Source organism: Schistocerca gregaria, chromosome 2 (assembly GCF_023897955.1).
Source record: "Schistocerca gregaria isolate iqSchGreg1 chromosome 2, iqSchGreg1.2, whole genome shotgun sequence".
Lineage (NCBI taxonomy): Eukaryota > Metazoa > Arthropoda > Insecta > Orthoptera > Acrididae > Schistocerca > Schistocerca gregaria.
Genome location: NC_064921.1, coordinates 15,213,420 through 15,227,744, shown reverse-complemented (window position 1 = coordinate 15,227,744; position 14,325 = coordinate 15,213,420). Strand labels below are relative to the sequence as shown.

Genomic DNA, 14,325 nt, shown 5'->3' with positions numbered 1-14,325 from the left:
GGGTCACTCCTTCTATTCTGTCGAGGAGTTCCTTGAAAAATTAAGCTGATTCTTGTTGTATTGTTGATTGCGTTTACTTAAACCTATGACTTGACTTTTTTCGGGTTCATAAAAAATTATTTTTATCTGTTATTAGTTTTATGTTATAATATCATATACTGACACTTTCCATGACCTTGGAGATTTGGTACTCAATGTGGTCCTACAGAACTTCACGTGCAAGTAAATAAATAAGGTAGAAGTAGCATTATGGTCCTTTTCAATAATCTCACTTTGTAAATAAGGAGTTTCAAATAAATTACGTGGGACAGGAAATTCAGCGAGAACATACAGATTGTCTACATATTCCGCGCTAGCACTTACTTAACGTAATCATTTTAGTAAAACAAAAGCGTTAAAGTTTAATAACTGTAGAATTAGTGACCACAAGTACAATGTTCTACAAGAACTTTCAATCTGATGGTGCGGTTAAGCTGAGAGTTACTGCTATAAGCAATATCGAATGAATCACATCTAACAAACACCGAAATCACCGAGAGTCTAAATATGGTCGGCAACCTACCTTTGACCTGCTAGAAGCGTTAGATTTGTCACTACTCCTATGTTACTAATCACCACCCAGTAGCATTACAGGTGCTTTCAAAAGACTCAAATCAGACGGCTGCATTGAGAAAAGAGCGGCGAAAACAGTCTAGCATCTCCGCCATAAACCAAACTTGATGTGTAAAGTTAAAACGGAGGAGGACCCACACAAAAACACCACACGTTGCCACAAAGAAAAATGTAATACACAACGCGTAACACAACGGGGTCTCGTTGTTATCAAACACTTTCTGCAACTAACTGACGCCTTCGAGTTCTGACGCGAAACCACTGTATATCTAGCGTGATCCAATATTGTGTTAGACCCTTACTCACAAAAACTGGAAAACAACTAAGCCGTTCACACACACGCTCTGAAAAAGCACTTGCTCCCTGTTTCACTGTAGTAGAATTTCACTTATCACTGACAATCACTCACTTTCAACGCTTAATACCTCGGCTCTGCCCCTCAGGGACCACCAATTCCCACATGCCCTGACGAGCGCTGTCGGCTGTTCGCCATTTTGTGAGCTACAAAAATCACTCCACGAAATTCTTTTAACAGGTAGACTTTCGGCCAGCCAGATTCCAGAGTCGAATGTAGGCATTTCAGTTAGCCATTTCGTGCTGACACGTATAGTAATTGCTGTTATGTGCTGCATTCTGCCAACACTGAGAGCAGCTTCTCTTAGCAAGGGTATTAGAAAACACTACCATTCTGTGGAAGCCACTCGCCTCTGAAAGCAGCCGGGTTGGGTCAGGAGGTCAGACCCCACCATTTATCTGGATTAAGGAAAGACCGGAGAACAGACCCCGTGCCCCGGAAACCGGTAAACCGACTGTGACTTTCACAATAGCCACCATAAGTTACACAGCATGTCTACAACGAATGGTGTATCAGTTACAGCGACGTAACACACCACAAAAACAGTGGTACTAAAGAGACTCTAACTGAAGGGGAAAACAGGCGAGTCAAACGCCTTACACTGAGAGTCGATTTCAAACCTAACAGGAACTGTTCGCGTCCTTGAACGCAGGACCAGTTTCCGAGGGAACAATGCGAGGGGAACTGCGTAAATAATTATTCAGGGATGGGTATCTCGCAATATGCAATTGTTCACAGACGCACATTACGAAGCACGTCTTCATTGCACCGAAGTGGAATGGCGCAGCTAGCGGGGAGCTTGCAGCGGTAAGGTGCTGGGAAACAAAACTTGACGTTTGTTCCAGAAAGGCGTTTATTTGAAAAAAGTACTTAGAATTACTATAAAAATTCAGTTAATCCAGTTTGCTTTTTTACGAAAAGCTTGCTTGCAGCAGCAGCAGGATGAATGACTACCGTACATCAAAGAATTTTTTTTAAAGCGCTGAAAGACTGAAAACGCTAGTTAGTGAGTAATAATAATTTAGTAAAAAGACTTCTGTATTAAAACACTATTTAAGCAAATGGGCAACAGGTTAAATCGATTAAGATATCAATAACACAATTGCAGGAATTATGTATAGGTGAGATGAAATTAGTTGTAGCCTTCGTTGTTCCTGGTTGAAACTGTATCAGACATACAATACTAAAACCTAGAAATAAATTTATATTAGATATATCGATGAAAAGAAGCAGTCAAGAGGGATCAAGAATCAACCCTGATTAACTAGTGAGCCGTCATAATGTATGATTATGGGAACGAGTGAGAGCAGAACAAATTATAAGAACGATTAAGAAAACGGGGCTCAGGCCACTGCACGAACAAATGAATCAAAATACTGAAATTCAAACAAATCCACAGTACACATTCAATAATATCTTTTCAGTAACTGTAAACTTCGAGCAAATGCCCTCATTACACAGAAGCTTTAGAAATGGCAATTATTGGGCAAATAGAATTTACACTTTAAATTGGAAGATAATATTTAACACTATTTCAACAAATGCTTTACAAATGTGCCAATGACTTAGAGCCCTAAAGACTCAACTGGCTCATGATAAACGAGACGACTTCATCACACCCAGCAAACATAAATGTGGCCAATAGAAACGAGTCCAATGGGCTACGAAATGTGTCTTACACTTGTTAATCACGTACGCGCCAGAAGGGAAGCGCTGCAGTCGCACGTCGTCAAAACAACCCTGTAACGACACTACCGGTACACTTCCCTTGAAAATGGGTACGCTTAATTCACTGAGCGCAAGCACGCCACAGGAGCAAAAAGATGCGCAGCAAACAAATCTATCTGCGTCCGCTGCTTCGTTCTGTTCGTAGACCCACGGACCAAACAGCAGAGGTGAACCAAGGTCGTGTTCGAACTCTGCCGTCGTGTGAGCCTATCAGTTCAAAGGCCCGCTCACAAGTCAGCGCGACGGCAAGAAATGCTTGTCCGTTTACAGTCCCACGGAACGATCATTTCTGGTTGCTCAGGAACTTGGTTCCCCAGCCAGCGGCAAGACGGACCTGACCGAGAGTTAGAGCAGCTGAGTGTTGTCACGGCCGCTGCTCGCTCGCAACCCTCTCGCGAGACGCCAGGAAGAGGCTGCTCAGCGACCGCCGGGGAAGGTGTGGGCTCGCGCTGTCGATGAGGCGTAGGTAGTGTGAGTGGCTCACAAACGGTACAGAAACGGAACAGTAGCTGACTGGAGACGTAGGGTATAGCGTGGTCTGAAGAGTCGCGAATTTGGCTCCGTAAATGGTATAAGTCGACGTGTTCACCGACGACTTAATGTCGTGTTTAACCCTTTGTGCGTTGACGATGTGGTTCATGTTGGACGTGGTTCTCTTACGTTTTTGTAGCGGCTTACGTACCGCGATGTCCTCACTAGCAAAATAGCATGTACGAAGTGACTCTCTGGTTAGGACAGTGCACTACCATTCGCTAGGAGAAGCCTTGAAGTGGCATTCAGCGATCAAGAATGACGTTCTCTACTTTTTCCCTTAATCCTTTTCGTGAGACTTCTTGGAAAAGGCGACCGTCGACTTCTTGCTACATTGAAACTTCTTGGCAGATTAAAACTGATTGCCGGACCGAGACTCGAACTCGGGACCTTTCACGGGTAAGTGATCTACCATCTGAGCTACCAAGCACGACTCACGCTTCGTCCTCACAGCTTTACTTCCTCCAGTACCTCGTCTCCTGCTTTCCAAACTTCCCCTTGCTACATTACTGTTCAGGTGGAGAGTGTGCTCAACCTCTGTGGAGCTTGTCCGGAAGTAAACCCTAATGTCCGATCCTCTTCAAAATAAGAGTTGTCACTACAGCATTTGCACTTGTAGACGGGGGGCGTTCCGAAGGTAAGTTTCGTCATTGTTTTTCACACGGGAACTTTATCCCCAAAAACAAATGCATCATAGCATCATAAACTATACATCTTTCGCTAGTTTTCGACATAGTCTCCACCAACATTGAGAAATCTTTCGTACGGTGCAGTCAGTTTCAAAAAACTGCAGTGCTAAAGCTCGATGCCCTGTGATTCCAGGAATTACCCCACTGTCAGCTGCATATCAGCATAGTTTTGGAAATGACGTCCTGAGAGTGCAGCTTTCAATGCAGGTCACAAGTCAAAGACCGATGGCGTAAGATCGGGGCTTTAGGTCCGGTGATCCAATTGCTCCCATCCGAAGCGCCGAGTCCGATCTTGTGTGAGCCTTCATCTGTACGGATTTGCATTGTCGTCCAACACCACGAGGGTGAGGGTGCCCCAGTACATCTACATCTACATTTGTACTCCGCAAGACACCCAACGGTGTGTGGCGGAGGGCACTTTACGTGCCACTGTCATTACCTCCTTTTCCTGTTCCAGTCGCCTATGGTCCGCGGGAAGAACGACTGCCGGAAAGCCTCAGTGCGCGCTCGAATCTCTCTCTAATTTTACATTCTTGATCTCCTCGGGAGGTATAAGCAGGGCAAAGTAATATATTCGATACCTCATCCAGATACGCACCCTCTCGAAACCTGGAGAGCAAGCTACACCGCGATGCAGGGCGCCTCTCCTGCAGAGTCTGCCACTTGACTTTGCTAAACATGTCCATAGCACTTTCACGCTTACCAAATAACCCTGTGACGAAACGCGCCGCTCTTCTTTGGTTCTTCTCTATCTCCTCTGTCAACCCGACCTGGTACAGCACTGATTAGCAATTCTCAAGTATAGGTCGAACGAGTGTTTTGTAAGCCATCTCCTTTGTTGATCATTTTCTAAGGACTCTCCCAATGAATCTCAACCTGGTACCCGACTTACCAACAATTAATTTTATATGATCATTCCAATTCAAATCGTTCCGCACGCATACTCCCAGATATTTTACAGAAGTAACTGCCACCAGTGTTTGTTCCGCTATCATATAATCATACAATAAAGGATCCTTCTAACTATGTATTCGCAATACATTACATTTGTCTACGTTAAGGGTCAGTTGCCTATCCGCTGCAGATCTTCCTGAATTTCGTTGCAATTTTCTAATGCTGCAACTTCTCTGTATACTATAGCATCATCAGCGAAAATCGGCATGGAACTTCCGACACTATCTACTAGGTCATTTATATATATATTGTGAAAAGCAATGGTCCCATAACACTCCCCTGTGGCACGTCAGAGGTTACTTTAACGTCTGTAGACGTCTCTCCATTGAGAACAACATGCTGTGTTCCGTTTGCTAAAAACTCTTCAATACAGCCACACAGCTGATCTGATATTCCGTAGAGACTTACTTTATCAGGCGACAGTGCGGAACTGTATCGAACGCCTTCCGGAAATCAAGGAAAATGGCATCTACCTGGGAGCCTGTATCCAATATTTTCTGGGTCTCATGAGCAAATAAAGAGAGTTGGGTCTCACACGATCGCTGTTTCCGGAATCCATGTTGATTCCTACAGAGTAGATTCTGAGTTTCCAGAAATGACATGATACGCGAGCAAAATTTATACAGTTCTACAAGAGATCGATGTCAGAGATATAGGCATATAGTTTTGTGCATCTGCTCGACGACCCTTCTTAAAAACTGGAACTACCTGTGCTCTTTTCCAATGATTTGGAACCTAAAGTTCCTCTAGACATTTGCCGTACACGGCTGATAGAAGGGGGGCAAGTTCTTTCGCGTACTCTGTGTAGAATCGAAATTGGTATTCCGTCAGGTCCAGTGGACTATCCTCTGTTGAGTGATTTCAGTTGCTTTTCTATTCCTTGGACACTTATTTCGATGTCAGCCATTTCTCCGTTCGTGTGAGGATTTATAGAAGGAACTGCAGTGCTGTCTTCCTCTGTGAAACTGCTATGGAAAAAGGTGTTTATTGTTTCAGCTTTAGGTGTGTCATCCTCTGTTTCAATGCCATTATCAGCCCAAAGTGTCGGGATATGCTGTTTCGAACCACTTACTGATTTAACGTAAGACCAGAACTTCCTAGGATTCTCTGTCAAGGCGTGCCGCGTTGATGGTCCCTTTTCAAAAATGCAACAGGAGCGTAATACGTAGAAACTCGTCCACGCAACCTGTAAATACAGTTCAAAATATTACTACTTAATAGGGAATACCAACCACCTATAGGTACAGTGACCAAAATGTAAATTAAATAGCAAACATATGTACATATTAAAGGCCACTCAAGATGTTTTGCACAAAATAATGGCGAAATGCGTGTGACACTAAAATTGTGTTTTATTCAGTTGCTCTCGGATGGTCCATAAAATAAAAATTATCACTATACCGTAATACTACAGGCAACTGAGGAAGACAGGACTACAAAAGTTGAAGTTGTCCTCGTGAGGTTCAAGTTGTAATGCAGCTCTTTGCTTGAGTGAGCGCTTCAAAACATACTACACTCACACAAGTTGTGAGTAAAAATTCTGGCTACAAGTTCTTTCGGAATAAAAATAATATTCACTAAAACATTTTATATCTCTGTTAATTTCAGTACTTCGTAATAAGGTTCTTAAGAACAGATAAACCACGTAAAATCTTTTAAATGAAACACAACACACATAGATGTCACATCCACGATGAATGAGGCCAGTCCTGAAGGTGTTAAATATTCACTTCTTTTATAGCGGTAATCAGTACCCTGTAGCACTCCAACTAATTTAAATTGTCTCTGAGATACGACCACTGGATTGGAAAACGAGAACCGTAAATAGTCAGTAATACAGGATAACATACTGAATTAGAAAGTAGAAAGGCACATCCAAAACCACCAGAATTTTCCAGTGGAAAAAATGGATTTTATGTCATTTGTAACACCCGTGGTAAAGGGGTGGCGTTTTCGATTAGTAAATAAAACGTCCTCGGGCCCAGGTTCGAACTCCATCGTAGTCTAAATTTTGCTTCAAAATCATCAAAAATGGCCGCCGAAGACCACCGGGACTAGAAGTCACCCTCATTCTGACAACTGCCTTTACAAAGTGAGCGAAGGAGCGACCAGAGGTTAAGAAGAGCACTCTCATCTCCGTGCGGTGGAAAACTACCCTTAAAGACAGAAGAATCAGTCATGATCAACAGCATGAGGATGCAGAAGGCAATGGAAGCCACTGTTGTATCCACCGTACGAGTTGATTGTAATTCAAAAAGTTCATGATGGTCTCTCAATTGGCAAATTCGGATCACCAGAGGGGACTTTCAAGTGGGTGGTGACAATGAGAAAACGACGGGATAATCAACGGAAGAATAACGTTCTACCAGTAGGGTCGTGGACTGCCCTAAGTTTTAACATGGTAGGGAAGCCTGAAAATCTGGAAAGGTAAATACTAAGGTCCAGGCTAGATGTAGTGGCGGTTGGTGAAGTCAAAGACAAACAGGACAAGAATTTCTGGTCAAATGAGTATAGGGTAATACCAATAACAGCAGAAAATTGTATAACGGGAGCAAGGTTCGTTATGAATAGGAAGATATGGAAGAGAGTCAATTACTGTGAACAGTTCAGTGATAGAGTTGTTCTCATCAGAATCGACAGCAAACCAACACCGACAACGGTACTTCAGGTATACACCCCGACGTCGCAAGCCAACAGAGGAAATAATGAGGATATTGAACGCGTAATTTAGTACGTAAAGGGGAGATGAATATCTAAAAGTCTTGGGGGACTAGAAAGAATTACGGGAGAATATGGGCTTTGTAGTAGGAATGAGAGAAGAGAAAGACTAATTGAACCCTGCAATTAATTTTAGCTAGTAATAGCGAATACTCTTTTCAGGAATCACAAGAGGAAAAGGTATACTTTGGATAGGTATGGAGATACGGAAAGATTTCAATTAGATTACAACACGTTCAGGCAGAAAATCCGAAGTCTGATACTTGATTGTAAGGCGTATCCAGGAGCAGATATAGACTCAGATCACAGTTTAGTAGCGATGAAGAGTAGGCTGAAGTTTAAGAGATTAGTTAGGAAAAACTAATGCACAAAGAAGTGGAATAAGGAAGCATTAAGGAATCAGGAGGTACACTTGAAGTTCTCAGAGGCTACAGCTACTGCGATAAGGAATAGCTGTGTAAGGATTACAGTTAAAGAGGAATAGACATCTCTAAAAAGAGCAATCACAAAAGTTTGAAAGGAAACCACAGGTACAGAGAAGGAAACTAGGAAGAATCAATGGGTAACATAAGAAATAATTAAGTTATCGATAAAAGAAGAAAGTACAAAAATGTTCACAGAAATTCAGCAATACAGAAATACAAGTCAATTAGGAATGAAATAAATAAGAAGCGTGGAGAAGCTGAGGCGAAATATTACAGGAAAAATATGAATAAATTAAAAAAGAAATGATTTTCTGAAGGACTGACTCAGCATATACACTCCTGGAAATTGAAATAAGAACACCGTGAATTCATTGTTCCAGGAAGGGGAAACTTTATTGACACATTCCTGGGGTCAGATACATCACATGATCACACTGACAGAACCACAGGCATAGAGACACAGGCAACAGAGCATGCACAATGTCGGCACTAGTACAGTGTATATCCACCTTTCGCAGCAATGCAGGCTGCTATTCTCCCATGGAGACGATCGTAGAGTTGCTGGATGTAGTTCTGTGGAACGGCTTGCCATGCCATTTCCACCTGGCACCTCAGTTGGACCAGCGTTCGTGCTGGACGTGCAGACCGCGTGAGACGACGCTTCATCCAGTCCCAACCATGCTCAATGGGGGACAGATCCGGAGATCTTGCTGGCCAGGGTAGTTGACTTACACCTTCTAGAGCACGTTGGGTGGCACGGGATACATGCGGACGTGCATTGTCCTGTTGGAACAGCAAGTTCCCTTGCCGGTCTAGGAATGGTAGAACGATGGGTTCGATGACGGTTTGGCTGTACCGTGCACTATTCAGTGTCCCCTCGACGATCACCAGAGGTGTACGGCCAGTGTAGGAGATCGCTCCCCACACCATGATGCCGGGTGTTGGCCCTGTGTGCCTCGGTCGTAAGCAGTCCTGATTGTGGCGCTCACCTGCACGGCGCCAAACACGCATACGACCGCCATTGGCACCAAGGCAGAAGCGACTCTCATCGCTGAAGACGACACGTCTCCATTCGTCCCTCCATTCACGCCTGTCGCGGCACCACTGGAGGCGGGCTGTGCACGATGTTGGCGCGTGAGCGGAAGACGGCCTAACGGTGTGCGGGACCGTAGCCCAGCTTCATGGAGACGGTTGCGAATGGTCCTCGCCGATACCCCAGGAGCAACAGTGTCCCTAATTTGCTGGGAAGTGGCTGTGCGGTCCCCTACGGCACTGCGTAGGATCCTACGATCTTGGCGTGCATCCGTGCGTCGCTGCGGTCCGGTCCCAGGTCGACAGGCACCTGCACCTTCCGCCGACCACTGGCGACAACATCGATGTACTGTGGAGACCTCACGCCCCACGTGTTGAGCAATTCGGCGGTACGTCCACCCGGCCTCCCGCATTCCCACTATACGCCCTCGCTCAAAGTCCGTCAACTGCACATACGGTTCACGTCCACGCTGTCGCGGCATGCTACCAGTGTTAAAGACTGCGATGGAGCTCCGTATGCCACGGCAAACTGGCTGACACTGACGGCGGCGGTGCACAAATGCTGCGCAGCTAGCGCCATTCGTCGGCCAACACAGCGGTTCCTGGTGTGTCCGCTGTGCCGTGCGTGTGATCATTGCTTGTACAGCCCTTTCGCAGTGTCCGGAGCAAGTATGGTGGGTCTGACACACGGGTGTCAAAGTGTTCTGTTTTCCATTTCCAGGAGTGTAGAAAAATCAAAACAGCCTTCGATTAAATTAAAAGCAAGAGTGGTAGCATTAAATTGCAACGATAATTCCAATGTTAAATGCACAGGAGAGATAAAATAGCTGGAAAAGTACACTGAAGACGTCTATAGGTTTCTGTGAGGGGGGAAGTCTTGTCTGGTGGCGTGATAGGCGAAGAACCAGGAGTGGACACAGAAGGGATAGAGGATCCAGTATTAGAATCAGAAAATTTAGAAAAAAACTTTGGGAGACTTAAGATCGAATAAAGCAGGAGGAGTAGACAACATTCCATTAGAATTTCTAAAATCACTGGGGGAAATGACAACAAAACGACAACGTTCATTCCGTAGATTGCAAGAGCCAACAAGTTCCAGAATTATCGCACAGTCAGCTTAATAGCTCATGGATCCAAGTAGCTGACAAGAATAGTATACAGAAGAATGGAAAAGAAAATTGAGGATGCGTTAGATGACGACCAGTTTGGGTTTAGGAAAGGTAAAGGCATCAGGGAGGCGATTATTTAATGGAAGCAAGACTGAAGAAAAAACAAGACACGTTCATAGGATCTGTCGACGTTGAAAAATCTTCGTCAATGAAAAATCGTGCAAGTTGTTCGAAGTTCTGAAAAAATAGGAGTAACCTGTAGGGGAAGACAGGTAATATACAATGTGTATAAGAACCAAGAGGGAACAACAAGAGTGGGAGGCGAAGAAAAAAGTGCTCGGATTAAAAAGGGTGTAACACAGGGATGTGGATTTTTGTCCATACCGTTCAAACTATAAACCGAAGAAGTAATTAAGGAAATAAAAGGAAGTTTAAAGAGTGGAATTAAAATTCGAGGTAAAAAGATATCAATGATAAGGTTCGCTGATGAAATTGCTGTCCTCAGTGGGCCCGTAGCTCGTGGTCTTGCGGTAGCGTTCTCGCTTCCCGCGCACGGTGTCCCGGGTTCGATTCCTGGCGGGGTCAGGAATTTTTCCTGCATCGAGATGACTGGGTGTCGTTGTGTCCTCGTCGTTATCATCATTCATCCTCATTACGGTTGGAGGAAGGCAATGGCAAACCACCTCCACTAGGACCTTGCCTAGTACAGGATCTGCTGAACTGAATGAACAGCCTAACGAGTACGGAATATAACTCAGAGTAAATGGAAGAAAGACGAAATTAATGAGAAGTAGCAAAAATGAGAACAGCAAGAAACTTAACATCAGGGTTGGTGATCACGAAGTAGATGAAGTTAAGGAATTCTGCTACCTAGGATGCAAAATAACGTATAATGAACGGAGCAAGGAGGACATAAAAAGCAGACTATCACTGGCCAAAGTGAATTCCTGGTCGAGTCTACTAGTATCAAAAAAGGTCTTAATTTGAGGAACAAATTTGTGAGAATGTGCGTTTGGAGCACAGCATTGAATGGTAGCGAAACATGATTTGTGGGAAAAACAGACAAGAAGAGAATAGAAGCATTTGAGATGTGGTGTTTCCGAAGAATGTTGAAAATAAGGTGGACAGGTAAGGTCAGTCATAAGGAGCTTCTCCGGAGAATCTGCGAGGAAAGGAATATGTAGAAAACTGTCAAGAAGAAGGGACAGGGTGGTAGGAAACATGTTAAGACATGACAGAATAACTAGAGGAAACTGTGGAGGATGACAGATACTGGAAAATAATTGAGGACGTAGGTTGTACGTACTACTCTGACATGAACAGTTTGGCACATTACAGGAATTCTCAGCGGGCCGCATCAAACCAATCAGAAGGCTTACGACTAAAAACAGTGATCATCAAGTCCTCATTGTTATCAAATACTAAGACTGGCTAGCTGATATCTTCATATTCTGTGAATTCTGTCCATCTAACAACTGCACGCTCATATAGTCGCATCTTTCCTCGCAGAAATCGAGAAGCAGCTGAGCCCTTCAGGCATGTGAGCAGGCAGCGTGCCTGTTGCCTCTTCCACTTTTCCATTGCAGAACAACTACTTCACATATACGAGATACTCTTGAAACCTGTACTCTGCCCAAAAGGGCCCACGACTTCCGTCCTGCCTCCCACCTGACTTCACGAGATACAATCCCCTATATGCAGGCCTTTCGGCCAGTGAGCCTCCAGGGCAGAATGTGGACAGACACTTCAATCGTCCATAGTACTCGCTGTCAGGTATTGCATTCTACCGCACTCTCAGAAGTTTGTATCCCAAAGGGTAAAAACTCTCGTTTTTGGAAACAGTACGGTCGACATTGACCTGCAGCCACTTAGTGGGATTGAGGGAAGACCGACGTGTTATCTCCAGGTTGGAGATCACTTCCCGTCCCCTGGAAATTACAAAACTGACGCTGACATTCACAACCGTGACCAGCACTAGCCGAGGTTACAAACGTTGTATCTGATATCATGTCACACTTTAATTGTTAATATCATTCTGAATTATCACATTTCCCTTGCGTTCAATTTCTTGTGCAGAGGTTTTCCCTCTGTCCCCAGTTTCCTGGGACTCTGCGTCGTATTCTCCAAGTAATGGACGAAGGACTTCTTCCTCAGTTTCAAGTTCACTATTGGTACCAATACACATCCTTATTTGGAGAAACTTTTCTGCCCCTCCGTGAGTCTGTTTCTCACAGCTTACTTACGGCGATTTATGCCATATTTCTTGTTGCATAGCAGAATCCTTCCAATTCTTAATTAATTTGATAGGTCACCACAACCTACTCTTTGGCTTTGCTTTGTTCATGCTTAACCCTAGTCATGTGCTAAGTAGATTGGCAGTTGAATTCAGCAGTTCATCTACGACCGTAAACGTCTTCGGAAGGAGCGGCGTTCGGAAGGAGCGGCGATCGAATTCCCTTCAGTTCTTGATTTTCTCTGGTTATTTCATCTGCTGTTTCGTTTTATTGTTTTTGTTTTCTAAGCTTTTTCTTTAATTATGAGTTAATATAATGCCATAAGACATTAGTGAATAGGAAAAGTAAGGTAAGTTTGACATTTTCATCTCCTACATTTGATTTTACCAGTAACACAGTAGAGTTCAGTCGTTTGAATGATCTGTAACACGTGGCGATTTCAGGTTCTCACACTTACAAATTTATCATAGTATCATATTTATTTATTCGCTCTAATGTATTATTTATAGTGGTGTGATCAGTTTCTTTGCAGTAGAGAACTGAATGTATTCTGCTTTTCTATGTTCACCGACAGTCCATCTGCAGAGCATCAATTAGTAGTTTTCGATAACATTTTATTTACACCTTCAAATGAACTTTTTACATTAGGCTTTATTTACTTATTTATTTATTTATTCACTCTTCACAGCCACTTTCTATTATCTCTAAAGGTAAATTAGGTCACACTACCGATATTTTAGTGTACAATAAAAAGTGAATATAATAAGTTCAAATGGCTCTGAGCACTATGCGACTTAACTTCTGAGGTCATCAGTCGCCTAGAACTTAGAACTAATTAAACCTAACTGACCTAAGGACATCACACACATCCATGCCCGAGGCAGACTGTACCGCCTAGAACCGCACGGCCACTACGGTCGTCTGAATATAATAAGTACCAGACACTTTGTCAGTGAACCACAAAACTGTTTCCCGCTACATAACTATGAATATCCATCTTTACACATGTTACAGAATTTCCCTTCTTTCGTCTTTCCATTCTTAACCCATGGCTTTAAATTCTGTCGCCCTTCAGGGCTCAGTCTCCAAATAACCCTTGCGTGTAAACCACGTCATCTTTCCATTTTCTCCAAAGCAATACCTGCAAGAGAACTTTATTTCCATCCTTACTCCCAGCTCCATTATATGCAAAACTTCTTACCCTAAGATAAAATCAAAATACTTCGACAACACTACAAATTCTACAGAGGGAAAACCCTAACTATACAACAAATACACACAAGAAAAAATTTCTACCACTGAAAAATTACTATTAAACCCTTAACCAATTACCCAGCAACTGATACTACTGCCGGCACTACCATTTCTATGATTAAAATCGGTATATTTTTCTTTTTGTTCATTGATCAGAGCACATAATCTTGTACAGCTTTATGAGACTTGATTACAATACTTTCATCTTCAGCAAAGCTAATTGTTTCTGAATCATTTATATATGATCAAAGATCATTTTTACACAGTAAGAACAAAAGCGACCCCAATATTATTCTCCAGTCTGAAGATGGTTCTTCATTGTCGCACCTGCAGATTGTGCTTCTGATAATTAAAGCAGTTTCCAATCAAGTTTTTAATCATTCTCATTTCTTGTACCCTAAGTATGTCTATTAGCTGTACCTTAACTACATACAAATTCTTTCTCAGGTGAAGAGAGTGTGCGGACCACACATGTGGGACTATGGTGTTACGGACGAGAACACTGCACACGATGGCGTCCGGTCCAACGGCACTGCGTTCCAGCAGAGCTTGCCTGGTGAGTACGTGGCTCCATCCAGTTGTCTCAACTTTTCTCCTGCCTCAAAAATCTCAACACTCACGTTATCCCTCTAATACATGCAATACAATAGGGTGTCTCTATCAAGAGGTATTTCGCGGTGAGCG

General features: G+C 43.4%; 1 protein-coding gene across 1 annotated transcript in view; it reads left to right on the top strand.

The window, feature by feature from the left end:
* Positions 1–14,325, top strand: part of LOC126336241 (glypican-5-like) — a 728,632-nt gene that overhangs the window by 650,156 nt on the left and 64,151 nt on the right. Inside the window, exon 5 of the mRNA XM_049999730.1 lies at positions 14,089–14,197. Within this exon, the coding sequence (XP_049855687.1) occupies positions 14,089–14,197 (109 nt within the window). The remainder of the gene's footprint in view (positions 1–14,088; positions 14,198–14,325) is intronic.